Source organism: Heloderma suspectum, chromosome 4 (genome assembly GCF_057233095.1).
Source record: "Heloderma suspectum isolate Gila_16-S chromosome 4, 16-S_ref, whole genome shotgun sequence".
NCBI lineage: Eukaryota > Metazoa > Chordata > Lepidosauria > Squamata > Helodermatidae > Heloderma > Heloderma suspectum.
In genome coordinates this window covers 310,232,355-310,258,841 of record NC_139461.1, presented here as the reverse complement: position 1 = coordinate 310,258,841, position 26,487 = coordinate 310,232,355, and the positions used below count along the sequence as shown (strand labels likewise).

General features: G+C 47.0%; 1 protein-coding gene and 1 long non-coding RNA gene across 2 annotated transcripts in view; one reads left to right on the top strand and one right to left on the bottom strand.

The window, feature by feature from the left end:
* Window positions 1-11,255: 11,255 nt before the first annotated feature.
* LOC146349019 (uncharacterized) lies at window positions 11,256-25,846 on the bottom strand. The gene is made up of 3 exons (XR_014790787.1): window positions 25,699-25,846; window positions 18,738-19,322; window positions 11,256-13,286 (listed from the first exon to the last, which is right to left on the bottom strand). It is a non-coding gene; the product is annotated as an uncharacterized LOC146349019 (long non-coding RNA).
* SLC52A3 (solute carrier family 52 member 3) overlaps window positions 15,085-26,487 on the top strand; it is a 25,523-nt gene continuing 14,120 nt past the window's right edge. The window contains exon 1 of the mRNA XM_084854509.1: window positions 15,085-15,465. Within this exon, the coding sequence (XP_084710635.1) occupies window positions 15,401-15,465 (65 nt within the window). The 5' untranslated portion in view covers window positions 15,085-15,400. The remainder of the gene's footprint in view (window positions 15,466-26,487) is intronic.

The window sequence follows — 26,487 nt, the reverse complement described above, 5'->3', positions numbered from 1 at the left end:
GGGGTGGTTGAGAAACCAACCAGGGCCCGCGCTTGGTTGTCGAGTTGCTGAGCAGTTTGTTAGCCACTCACCCTCGCTGGGTTCACGCTTGTTCCCCTCCTCGGGGAAATTGGGCGTCATGCAGCAGGTACGTTTGAGGGTGGTTAACAAGCCACCATGGCTTATTAACCACCCTTGTGTCATATGAACCAGGCCAGACATTTCACCTAGTTACAGTCTTTCACACTATGGTGCGATGGACTATATTTCTATTTAAATTATAATAATTATTTCTGAATTTGCATCTACACACATACATTAGCATATGTGAACGTTATGCAAATTGGTGCCCTCTTTCATTCTCTCCTTGGGTGATGCATTTGCTTCTTTTGGCAATTCATCAGTGGCCACCCTGTCTGCCACGCCATTTCAGGCAGACTCTGGTCTTAGGCAGGGGGTGCGTGTGGAGACAACGGCCGCAATGGCTCCTGTTCTCACACATGAAGGGGGGCACAGCAACACTGACCAACAGCAGCACACCCCAACTGAGCATCAATGCAAGAGTTGCGCAGTGTGAAGGAAAGGGGTTCAAATAAACACACACACACACATCCTTCCAGGGCTCTCAGAGTCTTAAAAGGGGAATGTCTTTGTGTCTGATGCTTTTTAATGAGTCCAGTTCACAGATTCAGCTGTGAAGTCCTCCAGCATTGAGTAATCAAGTGATGAGAATTACAGAGTGATGCCTATCCTTCTGCAAATCAGCTCTAAAGCACGAGTGCTTGCCAAGAGTCCATGTAAAATGAAATTGCTCTGTTTTGAAGGGATTCAAATTAGGAAAAGTGACAAAAGCTGTGATTGGAGGACTACGTTGCCACCATTTGCTGTAGAGCCATCTTTGTCACTGGAGGCTCAGATGGCCTCAGTGGCATGGACTGCCTTCTTCCAACTTCAGTTGGTGGCCCAGCTACACCCCTATCTGGACAGGGATAGCCTGGCTTCAGTTGTCTATGATCTGGTAACCTCCAAGTTAGATTACTGCAATGTGCTCTACGTGGGGCTGCCTTTGAAGACGGTTCGGAAGCTGCAGGTCTGAACGTATAAGACCAGCTCTGGCCCACTTGCACTGGCTGCCTGTATGTTTCTGAGCCCAATTCTAGGTGCTGGTTTTAACCTATAAAGCCTTACACGGCTTGGGACCATGATACCTGACAGAGTGTCTCTCCTGACATGAACCTACCCGTATACTACGCTCAACATCTAAGGCCCTCTTCTGGCTGCCTACTCCGAGGGAAGCGCGGAAGACGACAACAAGGGAACAAGACGTTCTCGGTAGTGGCCCCCAAATTATGGAAGAATCTCCCCGACGAGGCCCACTTGGTGCCAACATTGTTATCTTTTTGGCACCGGGTTAAGACCTTTCTCTTCTCCCAGGCATTTGGCAACGTATGATGAGTTTTATTCGATCCTGGAATGTCTTATGGTTATGGTTGTTTGCTTTGAGATTGCTTGTTTGAAGCTGTTTTCAATATATGTTATTTTGTGTATATTGTCTGTTCGTGTGTTTTTTATGTAAATGGCTTTTAATCTCTGTATACTGTATTTTTACTGTTTTTAATCTTTGTAAACCACACAGAGAGCTTCAGCTATTGGGCGGTATAGAAATGTAATAAATACATAAATAAATACATAAATAAAGCAGGCTGCCCTGCCCTGGGTTCTCCAGATCTGGTGGACTGCCCCTCCCAGACCTAGCTCCATCTAGTCCTGCATTCTGTGTCCAAGAGGTTCCATTGAGCTAGCATGGTTAACTGCCATTCATCAGCCTCTCCTCCTGCACCTTTTAAAGCCATCTAAGCCAAAGGCCATCCCCACATTTGTGGCACTGAAATCACGAATGGGAAAAACAAAAATTTGGCATGTCTGTATGATCAGATAGAGCTGGTAGTGTTCTATAGCACCCATATCACTATGGCCTTTTCCACACTGCAGGCCAATTCACTCTTGAGGAGTTGTCACATTCAGCTGACATGGAAACAAGAAGGACAGGCGGCGGCGGGGGGGGGGGGGTTCTCATTGCCCTTGGTGTTTCAAAGGAATTTTCCTTCTGTCTGTGATTTTTGCACAAAAAGTGAAACGGGGCAGGGGGTGGAGAGCTGAAAAAAGAAACTGGGCAGGGCCAAAGAAAGAGCAGGCAAAGGGAGTATATAAAGTTAGGTAAACAAGTGGATTGGATGGGCTAGGAGAAGCTCAACAGTTGCGGCAGTGTGGAAAAGGTGACATACCTGTGGTCCAGGTGAGACGGGATGTTTGAGGAGGGCTTCTAATATTTTGGATAATAGAAACAGTTGTTCATTATCAGACCATGGTTGTTCAGGTGTTCTTGACGCATACTGAATGGGCCTGTTGGGCCTGAAGAATATCAGTATTCTTGCTTTCATCTAGGGATATCAGAGAATTCCGCCACGGATCTCGGTGAGGCCGAATGCCAGTGCATTCGGCCCCCCGAAATCCGTGGCAGAACGAAGCCCTCCCGCCCCCTGCCCCGCGAAAGGCGTGCAAAATGGGACACCTACCTGCTGCCGTTCACGCTGCTTTGCAAATGGTGGCCGCAGCCACGGCCGCCATTCATTTCTTCACTATAGCTGTTATAGGCTACGTAAATACTTATGTAGCCTATCACGGCTAACGCAGGTATTTACAGTATTTACTGTAGGCAGTATTTACGTAGCCTATCACGGCAAAAAAAAAAGGGAACGCAAATGGCGGCGGCTACAGCGGCCGCCATTTGCATTCCCTTTTTTTTTGGCCATGATAGGCTACGTAAATATTTACGTAGCCTATCACGGCAAAATACAGGAACGCAAATGGCGGCGACTACGGCAGCCGCCATTTGTGTCCCTGCAGGCTGCCCAGCTGCCGGATGTCCAGCTGCGGGCGGCCCTGGCCGGCAGCTCCGTGGAATTGCCGTGGAGTGGAGCCAGCCAGAGAGAATTTCGGGGGGAGGGATGGAGCGCCTCCCCCCCACCGCAAATGTCACCCTTTGAAAAGGTAAGTGACTTTCGTACATCCTTACTTTCATCCAAGGTCCCATAAAATGTGCCCAATCTCGGCTGATCTCAGACGCTAAGCAGGGTCAGCCCTGGTTAGTCCTTGGATGGGAGATCGCCCGGGAATCAGGCTTCCTGAACTGGGCAGGGGGTTGGACTCGATGGTCTTGTAGGCCCCTTCCAACCATATGAGTCTATGTCTATGTCTAAGAAACCTTGCTAAAACATACTGAAAGGGTTAAAACAAACAAATGGAAAAAGACAACATTTGGAAGATGGATTGGTATCGAAATCTATTACGTATTCTCCCCCGGCTGGTGCTCTCCCAATGGGTCGAACCACAACTCCCACACATGTGCTGGCTGGGGATGATGGGAGCTGTAGTCTGACCCATCAGGAGGGCACCAGGCTGGGGAAAGCTGGCATAAATCATACAGGCATGCAACATAGCTATATAGACATGGTGCAGAGGGATGGTTGCTCAGTGGCAGAGCAGTGGTTTTGCATGCTAACAGCCTGAGGTTCATCTCCAGTTTTAAGGAAGGATGTGGTAGCAGGAGATGGGAAAACCCTGCTCTGCTTGAGAGCCCAGAGAGATGCTGCTAGCCAGTGTACACAGGACTGGGCTGGATGGGCAAATCGTTTTCCTGATATAAGGCAGCTTCCTATGGAACATACATAGACAGAAGTTTTGAGATTTAAAGGAATGAGTCTTTTGAGCAAGATGAAAGCATACACGTTGACGTTCAAGGTTCCAAGTTTCTTCTGGGGCATGTCAGCAAGCAGGATTTCAGAAATCATGTTTGTTACATCTTCTTTGCCTTCCTATGATTTATCTCCCATGCTTTTGTTTGGATGATTTTTCCCGCTCCATTTGCAAAAGACTTTGCAGTCTTTCATTGTGTTTTCCCTTATAAGACACCTGGCAGGCATGGACTATTGTTCCATTTTAGAGAGGGAAATGAGAGAGAGAGGGAAATGAGTGAGTGTGAGAAAGAGAGAGAGAGAGAGAGAGAGAATGGCACACCAGGGGTGTCGGTGAACTGATTCCTTATCTCCAAGATCCAAACCTCTTTAACCACTGGCCATCTCCCTATCCCTAACACCCTCTCTCAGCTTTGTAATGTTTGATTAATTTTATAAACACTAGGGGGGAAATCCCATAGGCACTTAAGACTGTCAGTCCAAAACTGGGAGGCAGGAGGATAGCTAAACATGCTACTAAGTGGAGTACGTCATCTCTACACAGAGTGCACAATCTACAGAATGTGCTTCCATGAGATGTAGCAATGGCCACCAACTTGGGGCATCTCTACACCTGCAATTTATCACACATTCATGACTGGCCACTCATGGAAGTTTGCAGGTCCATTACGCAATGTTGCAATCCTCCAGTGATTTTTCTGCCACTTCCCCTTGTCTATCCCATGTTATCCCCAAACAGAAAAAAGCAGTATTTTTTTCAGCCTGTGCAAAAGGAGTGCCATTGTGGCAGATCAAGCAAAGCTTTCATATCTGCATGATCTTACCCCTGCTGCGTGATTAGGAAATTCTGTAATTAAATGCCTCCAAGAGAATTCTGGAATTAAAAATGGGATTCCAGTGTCTAATATCATCCAGTATGGGCTTCTCACCAAAAAGTGATTAAAATGTCTTAGCTTTGAGATTTGCCAGATGAGAGACAATTGTACCCAGCAATTAGAAATAGATCATTAGATCCTTTTACTGTTTAGAAAGGAATCCAGATAAGGAGGTGTCAATGTTAAATTTAGGTTTACGACTTTCACTTAGTAAAGCCTCGTAAAGTTATTCGGTCAGATGGGCCATCAGATAAGTGACCAAGAGGCATCACTGGAGACCGTAAATATGTAAGAAAAGCAAGCTCACAAGACAGGATGAGGTCAAGTAAATATGTTTGTGTCAAAAACATACATGTAACATGTCCAAGAAAGCTAAAATGTGTAGATAAGTATATTGCTATGCACATTAATCTCGATAAGAAACTTCAAAATTGATACTCTTATTTAGACATGTGACGATTTCGAGTAGAAAGGTTATCTTTGGAATTGTTGGATAAGAAATATCAACTGTAGTAAAATAATTTGGACATATTTTATAGTATCAAAAAAATTATATAAAGGAGATTCAGAACACACAAGAGTGGAACTGAAGCTATCCGTTAGGTTCAGCTTTCCCCAACGTGTTGCCTGTAGAATCAACCTGGTAAGCTTGATATTGTTTATCACTGAGAACTAGCAAATGTACTTGACTCTGCTGAGAAGCCTTGTTTAAGAATGATGTTAGATGTTTTTGTGTGCTTGAATTTATGCAGGCATAAGCTCTTGTATATAGTTGTTGTTGTTCAGTCGTTCAGTCGTGTCTGACTCTTCGTGACCCCATGGACCATAGCACGCCAGGCCTCCGCTCTCTTGTATATAGTACTGTTATGCTAATACTTTGTAGTAAAAGACAAAAAGACAAAATCTTGTCTGAAAGAGTGTTTCTTAAAAACTAGAATTCTGTGTTACCCATATCAGAGTGAAGTATTGAACTGGCTGTAGATGGTATCTGGTTGTAAGAGAAATCTGACTGTATACACACACAGTAGACAAATGATCAGTGGTTGCCAACATACTGACAATATAGTTTGAGAGAATCTCTGAACCAGGGCATACGCCACACCATGGCCTGCCATGTACTTCTCCCATAGCACGAAAAACCTGCTTTGTTTGGGGTTGTTGGGGTGATGATGATGGCGGTGACGTTGGGGTGGTGGGCATGTTAGTGCACTGACCTGCTAGCTTGCCTCCACGCCATGACTAAATGCGATGCACCAACTTTTGCTCCCAACTTTGGCTGCTTATGCCACAACACAGAATGGCTGGCATGCCGGCATGCCAGGATTTCAGCATTTTGCTGGGAAAATGGTGCCGGGGGGGGGGCCTCAGGCAGTTCTGTGGAGGTTGCTGCCCACCCACATTGCGTGTCAATCACAACCAAACCACCAGTAATCTGCGAGGGGAGGGAGAGGGGCAGGAACCAGGGAGGAAATTTTGCGATACCCCTCGTGCGCGTAATGGCTTCTTGCAGAAAAGTACGCACCCCGTGAAAAGGTAAGGAATGGAATATAATGGGATAGAAACAACTGTGTAAAGGGGCCTGATCTAAACCCGTGATGAAACTGGATGGAGGAAGCCCAGGTATTTGGTGCGGATTTCTGCCCCCAAGTGGGCAGAGGGAAACCCCTCAGATGGCTTTCAAAGGGAATAAAGGAAATTCATGGAGGAGAATAAAGCTCTCAGTGGCTGCTAGTCATGATGACACGATGGCTGTCTATTACCTCCAGATTCAGAGGCAGTATGCTTTTGTATACCAGTTACTGGGGAACATGAGCAGGAGGGGGCTATTGCACTCATATCCTGCTTTGGGGCTTCCCATTTGGGCGTCTGGTTGGCCACTGTGGGAACAGAACACTGGACTTGGTAGGTCTGTGGTCTGATACAGTCTGACTCTTCTGATGTTCTTCTTTTGAGTAAGCCTTTCAAAATTGCAAACCTGGGAATGCTTCTCCTCTAGGAAGGAGCTCTTCCTTTGTTACGTGGCCAGCATGATGAACTGTGGTGTCCCCACTTTGCACTTCAGACTTCACACTGGAAGCCTTGTCTTCCAAACAGAAGACAACTCACAGGAGCATCTGTTTGACGCTCAGATTCAGAATGAGATTTAACAGCTCTGCCAGCATACATCAGCCAGGCATAATCATTTCTTAAATGCCAGGTGTGGAGAGCAAAAGCCTGCCCGGAAAAGTAGGGCAGAACAACACGCGACGGCCATGTTTTCCTTCTGACACTAACAAGGGGGCTTGTTGGCATTTGCAGAGAAGAACTGGCAGGTAGGGTGACCATGTGTCCTCTTTTACAGAGGATAGTCCTCTGTTTGAAGGGCTGCCCTGTCCAATTCCAGTTTAAACATAGAGAACCCTAGAAACTGTGGCCCATCCACAGTTTGCTCCCGGATAGCACAGGTTGAGCAAGCCAGCAGCACACAGATCCCTCGGTCAGTTTTCCCCAGTATGGTGAGATGTACTGTATTTCTACTCAAAGTATAATAATTATTTCTAAATTTGCATATCTCTGTATAAATTAGCTTATGCAGATGTTATGCAAATCACCATTCTCTCTTGTCCACTTTTTGGGCGATGCACTTCCTCTTTGGGGGCATTTCAGAAGCAGAAACCCTAAGGATCAGGCTGCTTCTCTCCACCCTCTCCTACTCTTTCAACTCTGCCAACATTCCCCCACCCCACCCCTGCATTACTGGATTCCCCCTAGCCAGACTCAGAGACCAGAAAAAGTCTGGCTGCAGGGGAAAATTTGCAAGAGGGAATGACAGGGTGCAGGAAGGGTTAAGTACCCCCTTCTCCTGCAAATACCCCTTACCGCTACATCTACATTAACCAGAGACATGTGGCTAGAGAACAAAAGAACAGCCCTGCTGGATCAGACCAAGGCTCTATCTAATCCACCATTCTGTTCCTACAGTGGCCAACCAGCTGCCCACGGGAAACCCACAAGCAGGACATGACTGCTACAGCATCATCCTGCCCATGTTCCCCAGCCACTGGTGTACATAGGCATACTGCCTCTGATACTGGAGGTAGCACAGAGCCATCAGGACTAGTAGCCACTGACACCTTCTCCTCCAAGAATTTGTCCAACCTCCTTTTAAAGCCATCCAAATTGGTGGCCATCACTACATCCTGTGGTAGCAAATTCCATAGTTTAACTCTGCGCTGTGTTCCTTTTACCTGTCCTGAATCTCCCACCAAACATGCATTTGTCAGTCTAACCAATTCTGCTCTAAGACCTCGGAAGAGTGATGCTTCTAGACAGATTCCAGCCTTCCCCAAGCTGGTGCCCTGTAGGTGTGTTGAACTACAACTCCCACACTGGCTGGGGATGATTGACATTATAGTCCAACACATCTGCAGGGCAGCAGCTGTGGGAAAGCTGGAGGTGGCAGTACTGGCCTAAAATGGACTAGTGGCTTCACTCAGCTGTTGAATCATTCTCATGCTGCTGTGTGCTTTTTTAACTTCAATTTGATGACCAGCTTCATAGGATGTCAAACAAGAGTGCCAGTTCATCACCCAGTGATGCTGAAGGGTGTGCATCCTAAGGTAGGGATGTTGGAAAATTCCCCCGGAGTCCGTGGCAGAACGGACTACCCCCGCCACCCCCCGAAATCCCCCCCAGAATGGACCTACCTGGCTCCGGCGGTGGCTCCACCGGCGGCTCCAGGTCGTCTTCTGGCTGCTACCAGGCTGCTGCGGCCACAAATGGCGGTCGTCGTAGCAGCCGCCATTTGCGTCCCTGCTTTAGGCTGTGATAGGCTACGTAAATACGTAAATACTTACGTAGCCTATCACGGCCTAATGCAAGGATGCAAATTTGCGGCTGCAGCAGCCCTGCAGTGACTGGCCCCGGCTGGTGGCTCCGTGGCCTTGCCGCAGAGCGGAGCCAGCTGGGGAGGATTCCGGGGGGGAGGGACGGATCGCCTCCTCCCCCCCAGCGGACCCAGGCAGCGGACCGGTAAGTGGGATTCGTACATCCCTATCCTAAGGGTGCATGTACCAGTGGTTAGAGCATTGGACCGGGACTTGGGAGATCTGGGTTCTAGTCCCCACTCAGCCATGAAGCTCAATGGGTGACTTTGGGCTGGTCAGCCTGACCTACCTCACAGGGTTGTTGTGAGGATAAAATGGAGAGGAGGACCACCATGTAAACCACCTTGGGTGCCTTGCAAGAGGAAAAAAGGCAGGAAATAAATACGTTCTAGGGTGTTGATTCCCTCAGCCCTACCACCGCCTGGTCAGGCTGGGGTCCACACTTCACTCAGCCTGAAGCCAGGGAAGGGTCATGCTTCCAGTTACCCCTCAGCTGCCAAATGTCGGTCTCCTGCGTCAGGGGACTGGCCTCACATCTGTTCCGGGTTCGGCGGGGGCAACTGGGATTTGGCAGGCCCCATCCTCCTTCCGCCCCTTGTCCCAGGACAGCCCACCCCTGATCTGTCGGCTGACATCTCAGCTGCTGCAGATAATTTTGTATGGACAGCGGGGAGGAGGGGGAGGCGCAGACATCCATTTCACGCTGCTTCGCACAGACACGGCAGGCGGCACGTGTCAGGCGGGGGGCTGCGCCGAGGGCTGCGGGGCCTTTCTGCATGGATTGGTTTCCCCTTTTGTCTGTCTGCCCCTTGTCCCCCTTGCCCGGCAGCCAAATTGATTTGGAAATAGCCTTCCTGCTGACTGACCACACAGCAGCCCCGCCAGCCAGCCTCCCCTTCTGTGCTCCTTGCCGGGCTTGGAAATTAAATTGGAGACAGAGCCGGCCTCTCTGAGCGCCACCTCCCCTTCTCCATCCACCATCCAGGCCTCAAGTCTCCAGAGGTCTCTCAGCTTTCAGGGATCAAAATAGACTGCTTCTCTGGAACATATTTCATTATCCCCAAGAGCCGGGAGGACAAAGACAGGGACCCTGGAGTTACCAGCAGAATGGCGGCAGCAGCAATGGACAGAGGAGGTGGAGGCGACCGTGCAAAGCGTGAGCCTCCGCTCTTGATGGGGAAAATTCCCTGAGCCGTCATAATAGCAAGACTTAAGGACATCAATCGTGCTAGGTCAGACTGAGGTCTACCCAGTCCAGCATTCTCTTTTCAGCCAGCCAGATAAATGCCTCCAGGAAGCAAGAGGGCAGGGGGTGTGAGGGCCGCAGGCCTGCTTTTTGTTTCTGCCATCTAAAGGTACAGTTCCTCTGAACACAGATGTTCAACAGGGACACGAGTCACCTGGTCAGCCTTCCCCACTATGGGAGATGCATTGCATTTCCATGTAAACTATAGATAGTATGTCTAATTTGTGTCTATACATATAAATTAGCATAAGCAAAGGTTATGCAAATTGGCATCCTCTTTTTTTGGCGATGTGTGAGTGGCCACCCTACCACTAATAACTGTTAAAGAAAGTCCTAAGCCATCGAGGTTACTGGCCATCTTCCACTGGCCAAGTTACTGGCCATTATCTTCTTCTACCATTGAGTTTTATATTATAGATTTGCATTTACAGAGTGCATTTCACATATCCATGGGCATTACTTCATCAGGCCTTATGAATGCCATATAAACAGACAAGTGCTATTGCTCACCATACTGAAGATGCAGTGGACTGTTGAAGGGCTGTTCAGTCCTAGTCCACCTTAAAGATAAAGCCCCCTTAGAAGGGAGAGTGGGGGGGAGGGCTTGAAGTTGCCTCCCCCCTACACATACACGTAGCACCTGGACAGTAGACACAGATCACTTGGTCACACTCTTCCCTCCTATGGGGAGAGAATGGTACATCTATTTAAATTCTATTTTAAAAAAATTAAATCTAAATTTGCATCTATAGGCATATATTTGTATATGCAACTTTTGTTCATATTTGAGTTTACTTAGAATTATTTTTAGGCCACCTTTAAAGATAGAACCTCATTTATCCTCCTTCTGTGTATGTGTGTGTGTGTGGGGGTGCATTTCCTCTTTTTTGGCAGTGTAAGTGGCCAGCCTAGAAGTAATACACCTTCCATCTAAAGAGGGGCTGGGGGAAAAGGCCATGAAGACCCGAATCTAAAATGTCCTAAATCCACCACTGTGTTTGCATGCCCTGTATAAAGGGATGTTTCAACAGCAAGGAGAAGGGGAAAGGAGGACACCTTTCATCTTTCTCTCCCTTCCATGCTCCCCATCCTCTGGCACTGTATAGCTAGGAAACATTCAGGTTCCAGGCTGACAACTTTCTGGCACATCAGGGGATGACCTTGGGGTGGCGGGGGTGTGTGCCTAGGGCATGTGGGTGGGAGTAGAGTGACCACATGCAAAAGAGGACTGGGCTTCTGCCCTTGAACAGTTATGCAGAAGAGGACATTTCAGCAGGCATGAGAAGCAACACCTGTGGAAATTCCCTCCTCTGCACCACCATTTAAGCGGCAGGAGCCAGTCCTCTTCTTCACCTGACCACCCGATGGAGAAACAAGTGTCCTCCCGCCCCCCGCAATCCTCCCTACCTCCCACAAAGCTCCTGGTCCAAGCGCACGGAAACCCTGCACAGGAGCACTCCTCTGTGGTAAAAGTCCAAACTGGACTTGGGGGTCCGTGCCCAGCTGCCCTCCAATTAAGCTCCAGACACGTGGGCAAGATCCAAGTCAACTTTATTCGTGTACAGCGAAGGCAGCTCTGTCAACCCAGAGGCAGCCCAGATCAACACTCACCACTTACATTAATAATCATAATGTGGCTAAAGGCGTGACATCAGCCAAGCCCAGCACGCATGTCTGCTCATTATCAACTAAACTTTTACTGGACCACCACCCCCAGCTTCTTCTCAGAGCCCCGCAACTTTTGCAAGGACGATGATTCTTAGGTCTGGGGTGAGTTGCTGTGGAGACAACTTATCTCTACTGTCCTAACTTTTTCTTCTTTTGTACGAAAGAAACAAAGACAACAGTTTTAGGCTTTTGAGCAATCTGCCACATAGGCACGAAAAAGCCAAGACAACACGGCCTTGCCTTAGTTATTTTCCACATTCCTTCATTTGATCCAATAGGAGCTGAATTCTTCATATTGGATCACCTAGAGAGTGCTGCCAGCCCACTGCTTCAGCAGCTCTTTCCGATTTTCTACTTTTTCTTGTGGCAAGCCTTGATATATAGCAAGAAATTGCTGGCTAACTTGTCTTCTTATACAAGATGTGAAACATGCAAAGATACAGGGTAAAAACAGTACTACAAACAGAATACCCAACTCAACGAGAAAACCTTGCCTCAACCAGGCGAGGTTTGGGAGCCATCCGGTTAGCCAGTCTATACGATCCCATCCTTTCCAGGCTTGTACAGGTACATGCACTACTTCCCTAATGTCTGCTGTCAGTTGTTTTACAATTTTCTCATTGTCATCAGTGTTTAGACAACAGTCAGACCAATTAAATTTTCCACACAGGCCACCTAAACTCATTCTGTTCTGGATGATGTCTTCCTGCATTTGAGTCATCTGAGTAGCAACCAGGCCCAAGGCATCTGCAGAATGACTGGCAAATACTTCAACTACTGCATGTAGCCTGATAAGTCCACTGGTGATATATGTCAAATCTCGTGCTACTATATTGGGTTCAAAGACAGCTGGACTTACCCCAAAACGGTCCATCTTTACAGGTGCTATTAAAACAGAATGTTCCCAATGTAGGAATGACAGACCACCATGTGTGAGCATTTTGGAAACCCCAAGTCCTGTCAAGTGCTGTTATCTGACTTTAAAGGAACTGGGGGGCTTGCCAAGTTAGCTGCACTTAAAGGTTTGGCCTCTCAGGGCATTGGAGCTGAGGTAGCCTTAGAGGCCGCCAAACAGATCCAACAGTCTGAAAGTGCAAAGGTTTGTTGGATGCTCTGAGTTATACCCAGAACACTACTTGGGGAAGGATCAGTCCGTAATACTGGCTCACGAGGGCTACCTATACAAGAAGACAGAAGGTAGATTAAAACGTCCAAACATTCTGCCAATACAAGCTCTTCTCTAACATGCACACTATAACGCTTAACCTTGCTAGCAACCCAACTATTACCTAGTATCACCACATAGGATCAATTTTTATTACTTTCTTATGATTTTCAATTTTAAAGGTTGATCCTGCTGGTTATAATGTTCAGTCACCCACTGAGGTTGTGGGTGGACCCTCAGATAGTCTGGCAGAGCTGACCAAGCCCTGTCAGATGGTGGGGCGTGTGCAGCTTCCCAGTGGTTCACTGCATGTGTGAGTTGTGAAAAGTCAGACAGGTCAGTACTTGCATGATGAGCCTGTTCCTCCTCTGCTTCTACTTCTGGCCTTGCTTCGTCCACAGGGTCTGGAGAAAGGCTAGCGGTGCTGTTCCCCTGCTGCGCGTGGTCCTCACCTTCGCTCCCTCCTGCAAGTGCAGGATCAAAAGAGCCTTTCAGCGGACCCTTTGAGCAATAGGTTTAGTGGATCCAAGCGGACTTTCCTTTCACCTTTACTGCTGTGTGAGTGGTCAGCAACACAAGATGGGGACTGGTCTAGCGTTCTTGGAGGCCTTCAGCTGTCCATGCGCATATGTAGACCTCATCTCCGGGTAGGAATGGATGAGTTGGCACATCAAGGGGCAGTGGTTGCGCATTGCCCATGTGTCTGTGGATACGGTGGAACTGGCCCTGGAGCTGAATAATATAAGCAGTTAAGTCTTCATCCCCTCCTGGCAGTGTAACATGAGGAACAGCCCATTCTTGGCCAATTGGTGGAGGCCTTCCAAATAACATCTCATAAGGAGACAGACCGATGGGCTGTCGTGGGGTGGTCCTTACTGACAGTAATGCTAGAAGAAGTGCAGTAGGCCAGGTGAGGTGGGACGTTTTGCAGATCTTAGCCAGCCTCCTTTTAAGAGTGGCGTTCATTCTTGGCCAATTGGTGGAGGCCTTCCAAATAACATCTCATAAGGAGACAGACCGATGGGCTGTCGTGGGGTGGTCCTTACTGACAGTAATGCTAGAAGAAGTGCAGTAGGCCAGGTGAGGTGGGACGTTTTGCAGATCTTAGCCAGCCTCCTTTTAAGAGTGGCGTTCATTCTTGGCCAATTGGTGGAGGCCTTCCAAATAACATCTCATAAGGAGACAGACCGATGGGCTGTCGTGGGGTGGTCCTTACTGACAGTAATGCTAGAAGAAGTGCAGTAGGCCAGGTGAGGTGGGACGTTTTGCAGATCTTAGCCAGCCTCCTTTTAAGAGTGGCGTTCATTCTTGGCCAATTGGTGGAGGCCTTCCAAATAACATCTCATAAGGAGACAGACCGATGGGCTGTCGTGGGGTGGTCCTTACTGACAGTAATGCTAGAAGAAGTGCAGTAGGCCAGGTGAGGTGGGAAGTTTTGCAGATCTTAGCCAGCCTCCTTTTAAGAGTGGCGTTCATTCTTGGCCAATTGGTGGAGGCCTTCCAAATAACATCTCATAAGGAGACAGACCGATGGGCTGTCGTGGGGTGGTCCTTACTGACAGTAATGCTAGAAGAAGTGCAGTAGGCCAGGTGAGGTGGGACGTTTTGCAGATCTTAGCCAGCCTCCTTTTAAGAGTGGCGTTCATTCTTGGCCAATTGGTGGAGGCCTTCCAAATAACATCTCATAAGGAGACAGACCGATGGGCTGTCGTGGGGTGGTCCTTACTGACAGTAATGCTAGAAGAAGTGCAGTAGGCCAGGTGAGGTGGGACGTTTTGCAGATCTTAGCCAGCCTCCTTTTAAGAGTGGCGTTCATTCTTTCTATTTGCCCAGCACTTTGGGGGTGGTAGGGGGGGTGGAGATGCCAGGTGACCCCTAAACAATTGACAGGGCCTGTGTTAGTGCAGCAGTGAAATGTGATCATAAATCTGAGAACACACACCGAGGCGGGCTGAATCTTGGGGCAATGTCCTTCATCAAAGGTTTCCCCACCTCTAGGGCTGTGGCTTTGCTGCAGGGGAAAGCCTCCACCCGTCCCGATAATTTATCTACGATAACAGCCACTGGAATCCTTGTGTTTTGGGCAAATGAGCGCAATCAATCTGAATGGATTTGAATGGCAATTACATCCATGGTCTTCCACCTTGGGGCCCAGGCGGTATGACTTTTGCATTCTCCTTCACACACTGCGGGCAGGCAGAATCCGCCCGCTTAGCCATTTGATGTGCACCCGGGGCAAACCATTCTCTGCAAATTCCCTTTGCCAGCCCAGCGCTACCCACATGCCCCTGGCTGTGGTGCTGTTGTAATACCGGCCGTAGACCTGCTTTTGGTAAAACAAGCCTGCCATCTGGGGCACCCCGGCTCCAGTGCTATCTTGTGTAGCTCTAGCCGCTTGCCACACTTCCTTCTCCTCTGCACTGGCAAGTTCCCACCATGTCAGTAAGGGTGGGGTTGGTATCACAGGTCTTCAGGAGGCAGTGGATGCTTTTGCCTCCTTATCTGCCCTGGCATTCCCTCGGGTGACAGGGTCATTACCAGTCCCATGAGCTTTGCAATGGAGGCAAATGGATTGCGTTCAGCAGCCTGCCGATTTCAGGACCACTGGAAATTGGTTTCCCCGCTGCTGTGATGAATCCTCGCTCTTTCCCTAGGGCACCTGTAGCATGACAAACTCCAAAGGCGTATTTAGAATCGGTGTAGACAGCCAGAGATCTCTCTCCTGCTTTTTCACAAGCTCTGGCTAAAGCAGTCAGTTCCGCGGCTTGTGCACTTTTATTTCCTGGCAGGGGTCCAGACTCAGAGTCAATTACTTCTGTGTTGGACACTACTGCACAGCCTGTCTTATGGATTCTATCCACCAGCCTGAAAGACCCATCAACAAACCAGATGAACTCAGAACTTTGCAAAGGTGCGTCCTTCAGATCATCTCTAGGCATTTGCACTTCACGACTAACTGCTTTACAGTCATGTGGGAGATCTGGATCTTGTTCAGGCATAAGAGTTGCGGGGTTTATCACATTACACCGTGAAACAGTTAATTCCAGAGTTTGGAGCAACAAAGTCTTGTGTTTGGTATAACGGGCGTTGGAAAAATGCTGGGCATTTCGCTGGGTTAACAAGGCAGATACTGCATGGGGTACCCAGAGTTGCAAAGGGTGACCAAGTACAATGTCTTGGACTTTTTCAACAATGAGTGCCGTGGCTGCAACACTGCACAAACAAGAGGCATAGCCTTTCCCAGCGCTGCCTAATTGCCCAGAGTAATACCCTACTGGCCTCCTATGAGGTCTAAAATTTTGACAGAGAATCTCAGAAGCTACACCACGTTTCTTATGTACAAATAGAATAAAAGGTTTAGTATAATCTGGGAGACCTAAAGCTGGAGCTGATACAATGAGAGTCTTTACTTGTTCCCAAACCTGGGAGTCAAGTTTTGTCCATTCACACTCTTCTCGGGCTGCAGCCTTTGTTTTTCTATCAATGGCTTCACAATTTCAGAGAAGCTAGGGATCCAAGCTCTGCAATACCCCAACATGCCCAGCAGGGCTCTGACCTGGGTTTTAGTGCATTAAAAACGTGGTTGTTCAGGCAGGCACTTGGGGTAAGTTAGGGTATTTTAGAAAATGTTTTTACTGTAGAATTTTATTGTTTGAAACTGTTTTATTATATACTTCGTACATCGCCCAGAGTGGCTGGGTGACCAGCCAGATGGGCAATTAATAAATTTAATAATAATAATAATAATAATAATTAGTAGAGGGGGCATTCATTTTCGTAATGGCACGCACACATTTACAAGATAACTTTCTAGTTCCACAAGACAGAATGTGTCCCAGATATTCAACTTCAGACTTTCACTACTGCAACTTCCTCTTTGCAATTTTATGTCCTCTTTCACCTAAGGCACCATTAACCAATATGACCGAATCAATTTTGCAATCTTCCTCTGAGCATGCACAGAGTAAAATATCAGGCCTAATACTGTATATACACATGCACTTGCAGGGATGCTGCATATTATGGTGGCGGGATTTGGGTCAACAATATGTCTTGGGATCACAAATTTACTGGTTAGCCTGAGGTCTTGCACCATGCAGTAACTGGGGGGCTGTCCTGGTTCTACCCTCTTTTTGACATCCAGAATTGGGGTGTTACATGGCGAAGAACATTGTACTAAGACACCTTGTTTTAAGAGTTTTTCAATTAGTTTCCCAATGCATTTTCTGGCTTTCAATGACATGGGATATTGCTTCACCGGTGGGGGGGCCATGTCAGTACGGACGGTAATTTTTATTGGAGCTGCAGATTTTAGCAGCCCAATTTCACCTGAATCTTCCGCCCAGTACTCAGATGGCAGCCCTCTGAGCTCTTCTGACAGATCTGTGTCTGTCGGGGGACTGGCCTCCTCTAAAAAAGCCATAACATTGGAGGGAGGCAGGGTGACATAGAGCCCATTTCGGCTGCAACTGATAGAAGCATTTAACTTTGCTAGCAGGTCTCTTCCCAAGAGGTTTACTGGGCTTTTTGACATCATCAGGAAGGAATGATCTGCTGCAAAAGGGCCAATTTTAACTGTAACTGGTTGACTCAAGGGAACAGTGGATAATTTTCTATTAATTCCTATGACACTTTTTCTGGAACCAGAAAGGAGTAAGGTGATTTTATTCAGCATGCTTTTTGCAGCGCCAGTGTCAAGAAGACAGTGATAAGGTTTCCCATTTATGTTAAGGGTCAGAAAAGGTTTTGCCAATTTCAATTTCCAGCTGTTTGGGGTTTGACTCTCGTTCTCGCTACCAACCAACTCTAGACCTCCTTCTACCCATCATTCGGACATTCCAACACTTTCTGCTCCCTGGTAAGTGGCGGGCCCTTGCCCCTGCCACTGCCTAGTCCACTGACTTTCTTGCCTTTGATTCCCCTTCTGGGGACACTCATTTTTCCAGTGACCAGGTTGCTTGCAATAATGGCACACATCCCGGTCATAACCACTTCTCTGTCCTCCCTCATTTGTCCCTGCACTTGCTCTTCTACCACGTCCCCTCTGACCACGTCCATGACAAAACTTTTGTCCTCTCCTTCAGCCATGCCCCGGGAACCTTGTTCCCATAATGGCTGCCAACAACAACTTTGCCTCTAACTCTTTCTCCTTACATTGCTTCTGCGCCTTCTTTCTTCCTTCCATCAAACACATACTTTGCTATTATCAACATCTCCATACTATTTTCGTGCCATCCTGGCTGGTGTTCCCTGAAATATTTTTGAATATCAGGAACAGCTTGCTCCACAAACATACCTGCTATCAGGGCAGCATGCCTTGCTTGTTCAGGGTCAGTGCCCCCATAGATGCGCAGAGTGCGAGTCAAACAAACTAGGAAATCAGCGGGGGATTCTGATTTTTCTTGACTCACAGCCCGCACCTTAGACCAGTTTATAGTTTTCTGACCCATTTGTTGTAGAACAGTGCGCATCCATTCTTGGTACTGAGTTATGACTGTCCAATCGGCTGCATCATTCAGATTTAACAGGGGACAGGGGGCGGGGTACGCGTTTAAAGCCCCTATCTGACCCATTTGTGTGCAGACACTTTGAATTTGGTTTATAGCTGGATATATCCCTTGGGATGGCACCAGATCTTGGTTCTCTGGGTAGGGGGGCTGTGGACAAGGCGGCGGAGGCAGCACGGATGGTATGCTCACGAAGGACACTGCTTTACTTCTTGCCTGCCTTTTCTCAGCCACGTCAGCCCAGAGAAACCAATAATCCATGTTTTTGGGTACCCTGTCCTCTAGAACAAGGTGGAGATCTCTTAAGATGTTTTGGTTGAAGGATCCTTTGGGTGGCCATGAGTGACTAAAAACTGGCCATTTTTTTTGTGCACAACAGAACCAAGCGGTTTTTACTCAAACCAGCCACGCCTGGCAGAGTATTCCATTGCTTAAGCATAACATCTAGAGATGACCCTGTCGGGACACTCCGACCCCCACCCATATTGTCTCCTTTAGCCAGTTAAGGCTGTCCTGTATATACCTTTCAATACTTAATGGACATCACCTTAAACAAAGGAAACCAACCAGGGGGCCTTACCTTTTTTTACCAGTGAATCTTACCCTACTTGGAGTTGGCCTTGGTTTTGAAGCACACCTCTCCCGCCCGTTCAAGAAGACGCCAAGGTGAACTCACCTAGTGCCGGCTGGGTTGTTCAGGCATCCAGGCGGGGCGTGATTGCACTGCAAAGCTGGGCCCTCCTTCCTGACTCGCCAGATTGTGGTAAAAGTCCAAACTGGACTTGGAGGTCCATGCCCAGCTGCCCTCCAATTAAGCTCTGGACACGCGAGCAAGATCCAACTCGAGTTTATTCGTGTACAACGAAGGCAGCTCTGTCAACCCAGAGGCAGCCCAGATCAACACTCACCAGTCACATTTATAATCATAATGTGGCTAAATAAGTGACATCAGCCAAGCCCAGCACGCATGTCTGCTCATTATCAACTAAACTTTTACTGGACCACCACCCCCGGCTTCTTCTCAGAGCCCTGCAACTTTTGCAAGGACGATGATTCTTAGGTCTGGGGTGAGTTGCTGTGGAGACAAGATAACTTCTCTCTACTGTCCTAACAGTGTCTTCTTTTATACGAAAGAAACAAACTGATAAATAATATCAGAGTTGAACAAAAATGTCAATTTCAGTTTCTCTCACCTTCTCATTTTTTCAAGTTCATTCCATTCCCTTTCTGCATCAGTGTGCTATTTTTCATTTTTAAGACCCTGCACAAAATTTCAAACACATTTTTTACACATTTCTCCTAGTATGTGCATTTCATGCTTTGCAAGCAGTTTTCCCTTGTTTCTGTGTTTTTTCCCCAATATACACATTCTTGTAAGTACTTTTTAAAAAAAAAGTTGGAGAGCTGTATCACAAAATTCTGAGGAGTGTGAATACAGAAGAATAGCTGTGCTCCAGTTCGCATATTGATTGAGGAAGTACACATTTAGTAATTTCTAGAGCTGTGTACAAATGGCCACTTGAAATTCTCCACTTGTGGGCAGAGAAATTTGGGAGACAATTTCATCAAATTTCTCCAGGGAGAGGAGAAATTCCCAACAGTTTCTCCAGCTAAGGCTCCCTGTTGGCAGGGCTTGTAGCACAGCTTCTGTCTTTTTTTTTCCCTAAAGGTTTCCGGGGTTTTCATGCTGCAGCAGCATCAGCTGCCTTGGCAGGCCGGCCCCCAGTTTGCATCCACCACAATGCAGGCGGGGGCAGTGTTGCGTCCAGCTCCAGGGATGAGGTGGAGTAGTGCTGAGTCAAAATCTGTCCTTCAATGTCCTGAAAGTTTTCTCCCCCCATGAAAGAGGCTTCCATTGTCCTGCCTCTTTCAGGATTTTTTTTTTAAAAATAATTTCTGTGGTGTTTTGAACTCACCTAATCACAGCCAGCCTCTGAGACTGCCTGCCCGTCATGATCTGAAAAGCCCCACGGAGGAATTTATTTATTTAATTAATTTAATTTTTGTATACCACCCAATAGCCGAAGCTCTCTGGGCAGTTCACAAAAATTAAAACCAAAAAGCTCACAGTAAAACAATATAAAATGTAAAAGCATTAAAACCACAGTGTAACAATACAACCAGAATAAAACTGGAATAAAACCTAGTGGCAATGCAGATATTTAAAATACAGATTTACAACAGCAAAGCTAAAAGACTAGAAAGCTAAAATGCTAAAAGGCCTGGGAAAATAAAAAGGCCCTCTCCTGGCGCCAGAAGGTATACAATGTAGGTTCCAGACGAACCTCACTGGGGAGTTCATTCCATAGCTGGGGTGCCACAGCAGAATTGTTTGTTTGTTTGTTTCTATACTGCCCAATAGCTGAAGCTCAGAAAAGGCCCTCTTCCTGGTAGCCACCCACCTCACTTCCTTTGGCAGCGGCTCACAGAGAAGGACCGCTGAGGATGATGTTAAGGTCTGGGCAGGCACATATGGGAGGAGGCAGTCCTTCAGATAACCTGGCCCCAAGCCGTTCAGGGCATTGAATGTTAATACCAGCACTTTGAATCAGTCCCGGACACGGACTGGCAGCCAGTGCAGCTGGAAAAGTACTGGCATAATGTGACCTTGTTGGCCAGTCCCTGTCAACAATCTTGCTGCCCTATTTTGGACTAGCTGAAGTTTCCGGACCATTTTCAAAGGCAGCCCCACATATAACTGTAGCTAGCCTCTCTCTGTCCAGATAAGGGTATAGTTGGTATATCAGCCTAAGCTGATAAGAAGTGCTCCGTGCCACTGAGTTCACCTGTGCCTCAAGTGACAGTTCTGGGTCCAAGAGCACCCCAAACTATGAACCTGATCCTTTAGGGGGAGTGCAACCCCCTCCAGAACAGGTTGAATATCACCTAGCTGGGCAGACGAACCACCCACTAACAGTACCTCCATCTTGTCTGGATTGCATTTCAGTTTATTGGCCCTCATCCAGTCCATTACCATGCCCAGGCACTGGTTCAGAACAGCCATTGCCTCACCTGGGTTTGATGAAAAGAGAGGTAGAGCTGGGTGTCATCCGCATATTGATGGCACTGGATAACCTCCCCCAGCGGTTTCATGTAGATGTTAAACAGCATGGGGGATAAAACAGAGCCCTGTGGAACCCCATGGCACAATTGCCACGGCTCAGAGCAATAATCCCCCAGCACCACCTTCTGGAATCGGCCATCCAAGTAGGAGCGGAACCAGAGCAGTGCAGTGCCTCCAGCTCCCAACCCAGACAACCTAATTGCCTCATGGAGCCTTAAACTGGGCTTTAGTTGAAGTGTAGGAAGCTGAGGAGGTTACAGGAGGCCAGAGAGATGATTGTACAATGAAAAACTGGACACTTGTGCTCACTCCTTGGTCATCTCCTAGGCAAGGGAAGCCCAAGAAACCCAAACCCAACCCAGGAGAATTTCTCCGAAATTTCTTCACCTCTGAATTTCTTTTCGACAGCAATTTCTCTTCTATCAAATTGAATGAGAAGGGTCGAAAGAAATGTGGGAGAAATTTTCGGAGCAGCACTAGTAATTTCCTGTCAAAATGCAAACTAAACAAAATTCTCTACCATTCCAACTAACTATAGATACACCAAGTGAGACTATAAACAATGGTGACGACTCTTACTCCTCTTCTCCCTTTCCCTATTCCTAACTCTACCAACGGAACTGTCTAACTGCATCTCTACACCAAATTACACCTGACACATCAAAAATTTTCAAAGAATCTGGTCCAGGATGTGTGGGGAGAAGAGGAGGCCCTGCTTTGTGTGCAGAAGCTTCTTGGATGGATCCCCGACATCTCCAGGTAGGGCTAGGAAAGATTCCTGTCTGAAACCTTGGAGAACCGCTGCTGCCAGTCAGTGTCAACAATACTGGGCTAGATGTAGATTACAAGCTGAATATTAGCCAACAATGTGATGTGGCTGCAAAAAAAGACAAATGCTCTTTTGGGCTGCATTAATAGAAGCATAGCTTCCAAATCAAGTGAAGTACTAGTTCCCCTCTACTCAGCACTGGTTAGGCCTCATCTTGAGTACTGTGTCCAGTTCTGGGCGCCACACTTTAAGAAGGATGCAGACAAACTGGAGAGGGTTCAGAGGAGGGCAACAAGGATGATCAGGGGACTGGAAACAAAGCCCTGTGAGGAGAGACTGAAAGAACTGGGCATGTTTAGCCTTGAGAAGAGAAGACTGAGGGGAGGTAGGATAGCGCTCCTCAAGTCCTTGAAAGGTTGTCACAGAGAGGAAGGCCAGGATCTCTTCTCGATCCTCCCAGAGTGCAGGACACGGAATCATGGGCTCAAGTGACAGGAAGCCAGGTTCCAGCTGAGCATCAGGAAAAACTTCCCGACTGTTAGAGCAATACGACAATGGAACCCATTACCTGGGGAGGTGGTGGGCTCCCCACAATGGAGGCATTCAAGACGAGGCTGGACAGCCACCTGGCAGGGATGCTCTGACTTGGATTCCTGCACTGAGCAGGGGGCTGGACTCGATGGTCTTGTAGGCCCCTTCCAACCCTACTATTCTATGATTCTGTGAGATGGACGGCTGATCTGACTCCATATAAAGCAGCTTCCTGCGTTTCTTTGAAGCTGTAGCTTGTATTATTGATGGCCACTAGATGTCACCCCTGCATAGTTTACGGATCACCTGCCCTCCCTGCCCTTATCACTACCATGTCAAAAACACACACGCGGTGCAATCTTAAGCCTGTTTACTCAAAAGTAAGCCCCACTAAGTTCAAAGGGTCTTGCTCCCAGGTAAGAGTGCATGGGATTGCAGCCTTAAATCCTCTTCTTGGTCTTTGTTGGCCCTGACTGGGGATAATGGGAGTTGTATCCCATATATCTCCAGGAAACTAGCTTGGCAAAGGCTGATCTATGCAATTCTGTGGCAGTGGCAGGGGGAGCAAAGTTCAAGGAATGGCCATCAGATTGCAAAGGCACATTAAAATTAGTGCAGGAGCTTTAGTTCCAGGAAGGGTTAAAATATTTACTGATATAGTTTAATTGACATCCTAACTTCCCTCCAAGGAGCTTCCCCCACCCCCATTTTATCCTCATAACCAGTGGAGGCTGGTGGCTCTCATGTCAGTGGGGCAGTGAATCCGCTCCGGGTTTCAGTCAGAACTCTAAAGGAGCTCCTTTAGAGTTCTGACTGAAACCCGGAGCAGATTCACTGCCCCACTGAGATGGGACCCACCAGCTTCCCCTGCTCATAACAAACTTGTGAGACAAGTTAGACTGAGAGATAGTTCCTGGTCTAAGTCACCCAGTGAACTTCATGGCTCTATGGGGACTTGAATCTGAGCCTTCCCAATCTGATACTCTAATCCAGCCTTCCCCGAGCTGCGGCCCTCCAGATGTGGTGGACTACAATTCCTATCATCCCCAGCCAGCGTGGCCAATGGCCCTGCTGGCTGGGGATGATAGTAGTCTGATAAATTTGGAGGGCCCTAGCTTGAGGAAGGCTCCCCGAATCAATAATGCACTGTCTATCGGTTGCTCATGGCAAGGGTCAATATGCATGTCAACTCTTGCCAATCACCCAGGGGACAAATCTTTCCTGTAAGATGCACTGAGATCAATGGGACTACTTGCAAGTAAATCTGCTTGATTGTGGCATTATGGTAAGAAAACCCCATCAAACTGGGTTATTCATCAAACATCCTTTTCCAAACATCTTTGGGGTACGAGTCGACACTTCCCATCACCAATGGCATAATGAACTTTCACCAGCATCACATATGGCATGATAGACCTGTCCATGTGCAGCCCCCTGGCCAAATGGCTCCACATGAAAATATGCGGATGTTTTTCATGGGGTCCCCCTCTTCACTGAAGCTGAATTTAGAAGCATCTGCAGCATCTCCCCTAAATCTCCCCTAGGATATGGTTTTCCACAAGGTTGTACTTGCATATGAAGGAGATGTCATACTCAGTGCTGATGAGGAGACCCATTGACCCCAGTGAATTTTACCTGCACCATCCAGGGATAGGCAACCCAGCTGTTTTGAACTGCAATTCTCATAATATCTTACCACTGGCCATGCCTGCTGGGGCTTACAGGAGTTGTAGTCCAAAACATCTGGCGAGCACCAGGTTGCCTAAATGGGATAGTGTGTCCCAGGTGATTTGAAAACATGGATATGCACACAATGTACGCTTGCTAGCCAAAGGTGCGCTCCTTTTGGCACTCAGCCTCTGCACTGAATAAAGAAATGCCTCATTAATCCACTCCATCATTGCCCTGAGAGATCCATCATGTTCCTTCTGTTCCCGGATTTAGGCAGGTACTTTAGAACACATTTTTTCTGCCAGGCTTTTAACTGTGAAGACTGCTCTGATTATGTTCTTAATTCAGATCCTGGCTATGTTAATGCTAAAGACTTTTAGGGTGCAATCCTATACACAGTTAGACAGAAAAAAAGTCCTACAACTCCCTGCCTGCCCCAGCAGGCATGTAGGACTTTTTTTTCTGTCTAACCATGCATAGGATTGTGTCTTTATTTATTTATTTATTTATTTATTTAGAAATTTTCACTAGCTGCTTTTGATATGGTCCCCATAAAAAGGTGGTGTACATGTGTATTGTACATTGTACAATTAAATATTGTGGTTTTAATGTTCTATATATTTTAAATTGTTTTATTGTGTGTTTGGTTTTAATTTTTGTGAACCACCCAGAGAGCTTCGGCTATTGGGCGGTATAGAAATAAATAAATAAATATTCAATAAACAAATATATAATGAAGTGGGGACCCCAGTCTCATTCTTCTCTGCCTTTCCCAGCTGAAATTGCATGGGTTCCACTTGTTGATTTAAAGCCATTTCACCTAGAAGCACAGAAAAGCCTGGGCTGCAATCGTATGCAGGCTTATACAGGGGTGAGGCTCACAGAATATAGTGGGACTTCTGAGTAAACATGGAAAGAGTACGAAGAAAATCTCTCTTTCTCTCCCTCTCTGACTTTTATTACTTTTTCACAGCTGAAGAAGACACCACTAGATTTTTTTTTCCTCCTAGGTTGGGCAGCCAGGGCTTAGATACTGATCTATAATAGTAGAGACCTACCCTGTAGGCAAGAGGGTTCACATTCTGTACCATGAAAAGCTAAACTTTTAAATAAGCTAGCCAACTTTTCAAGTATTTGTTTGCTTTTTCTTCATATTTTTTTAAAGTAAATAACTCAGCAAACAAGTTGTAAGTGTAGCAAGGATTAAATTTACCAAGACATGTATAATAATTCTAATGAACCAGTGTAGTCTAGTGGGACCAGGGAGAGCCAGGTTCAAATCCCCACTCTGGATCCAATTACACATTGTGTTAATTGCATGTAAGCAATTGAAATGCACAGGTTAATTTAAAAAAAAAAAAAAAGCTGCCATAGGCTGTGTGAGCAGGATTGGGACCATTTCATACAGGGATGGGGTTAACTGTTTCCCACCACCCCATGCTGCACTCTCAACAAAAATCTGAATAAGGGCACAATCCTTTGCACATTTAGACTGTTAAAAAGTCTTTAAACACTTTTTAACCAGCTGGCTGGGGATTACTGGGAGTTGTAGGACTTTCTTTCTGTCTAAAAGTTCATAGGATTATGGCCTTAATCACTTACCACTGCATTATTCTGTTGTCTTCACTTAACTTCATTTCCATTTCCTTGTTTTTCAAAGACAATTGTTAGAATAATGTAACTCATTCCCTGTGGTCAGGCATTTCTCTCTCAGCATTTCCTCCTTCATGACTGTGGACAACCTTTGCTCACTCAAATGAACCAGGAAGTCGCTGTGATGGAGGCTTGGACAGAGATGTAACTCTGCTCTGCATTGACAGTGAAAGGTAGATGTGTAAGTTGAAGTTATTCTGTTTTTGGCCTTACGTTTTAAAGTTCTAGCTTAATGGACTCATCCTTAACTTCTTCCAACACTCATTCTTCTTACCTTAACTGACTTATGCAGCTGACCTCATGCAACAGTAACCTGGTTGTATTGCAGATAAGTTAGGAAATAAGCAAAGACTTCATAGATGTAACTGACCAAATAAACACCTCACAGATGTAACTGACTGGGACAAACAAAAGGCAAACTATTTGGCAGACTCAAAAGAGGATTGCAGATATACTTGTGCCAGTGGTGAAGTGTGGCAGGTTAAGAAGCGGAGTCAATAGTAAAAGTTCCTTGTTAGGTCAGCCTGGTGCTGATGTGTGTCCTGCTTACAATGGTCTTGGGACAGAGTTCCAGGGATCCAGTCTGGATCAATTCTAAAATCAAGGTCAGCAGGCAGTCCAAAGTCAGCCAAAGGAAGATCCAGAGAAGAGCTGGGATAGCAGGGAAATACAAGGCAGGAGTCAGGGAGCTGATACTCGCATGTCATTCCAGCACCTGGTGTCTGGAAGTGAAGCCTT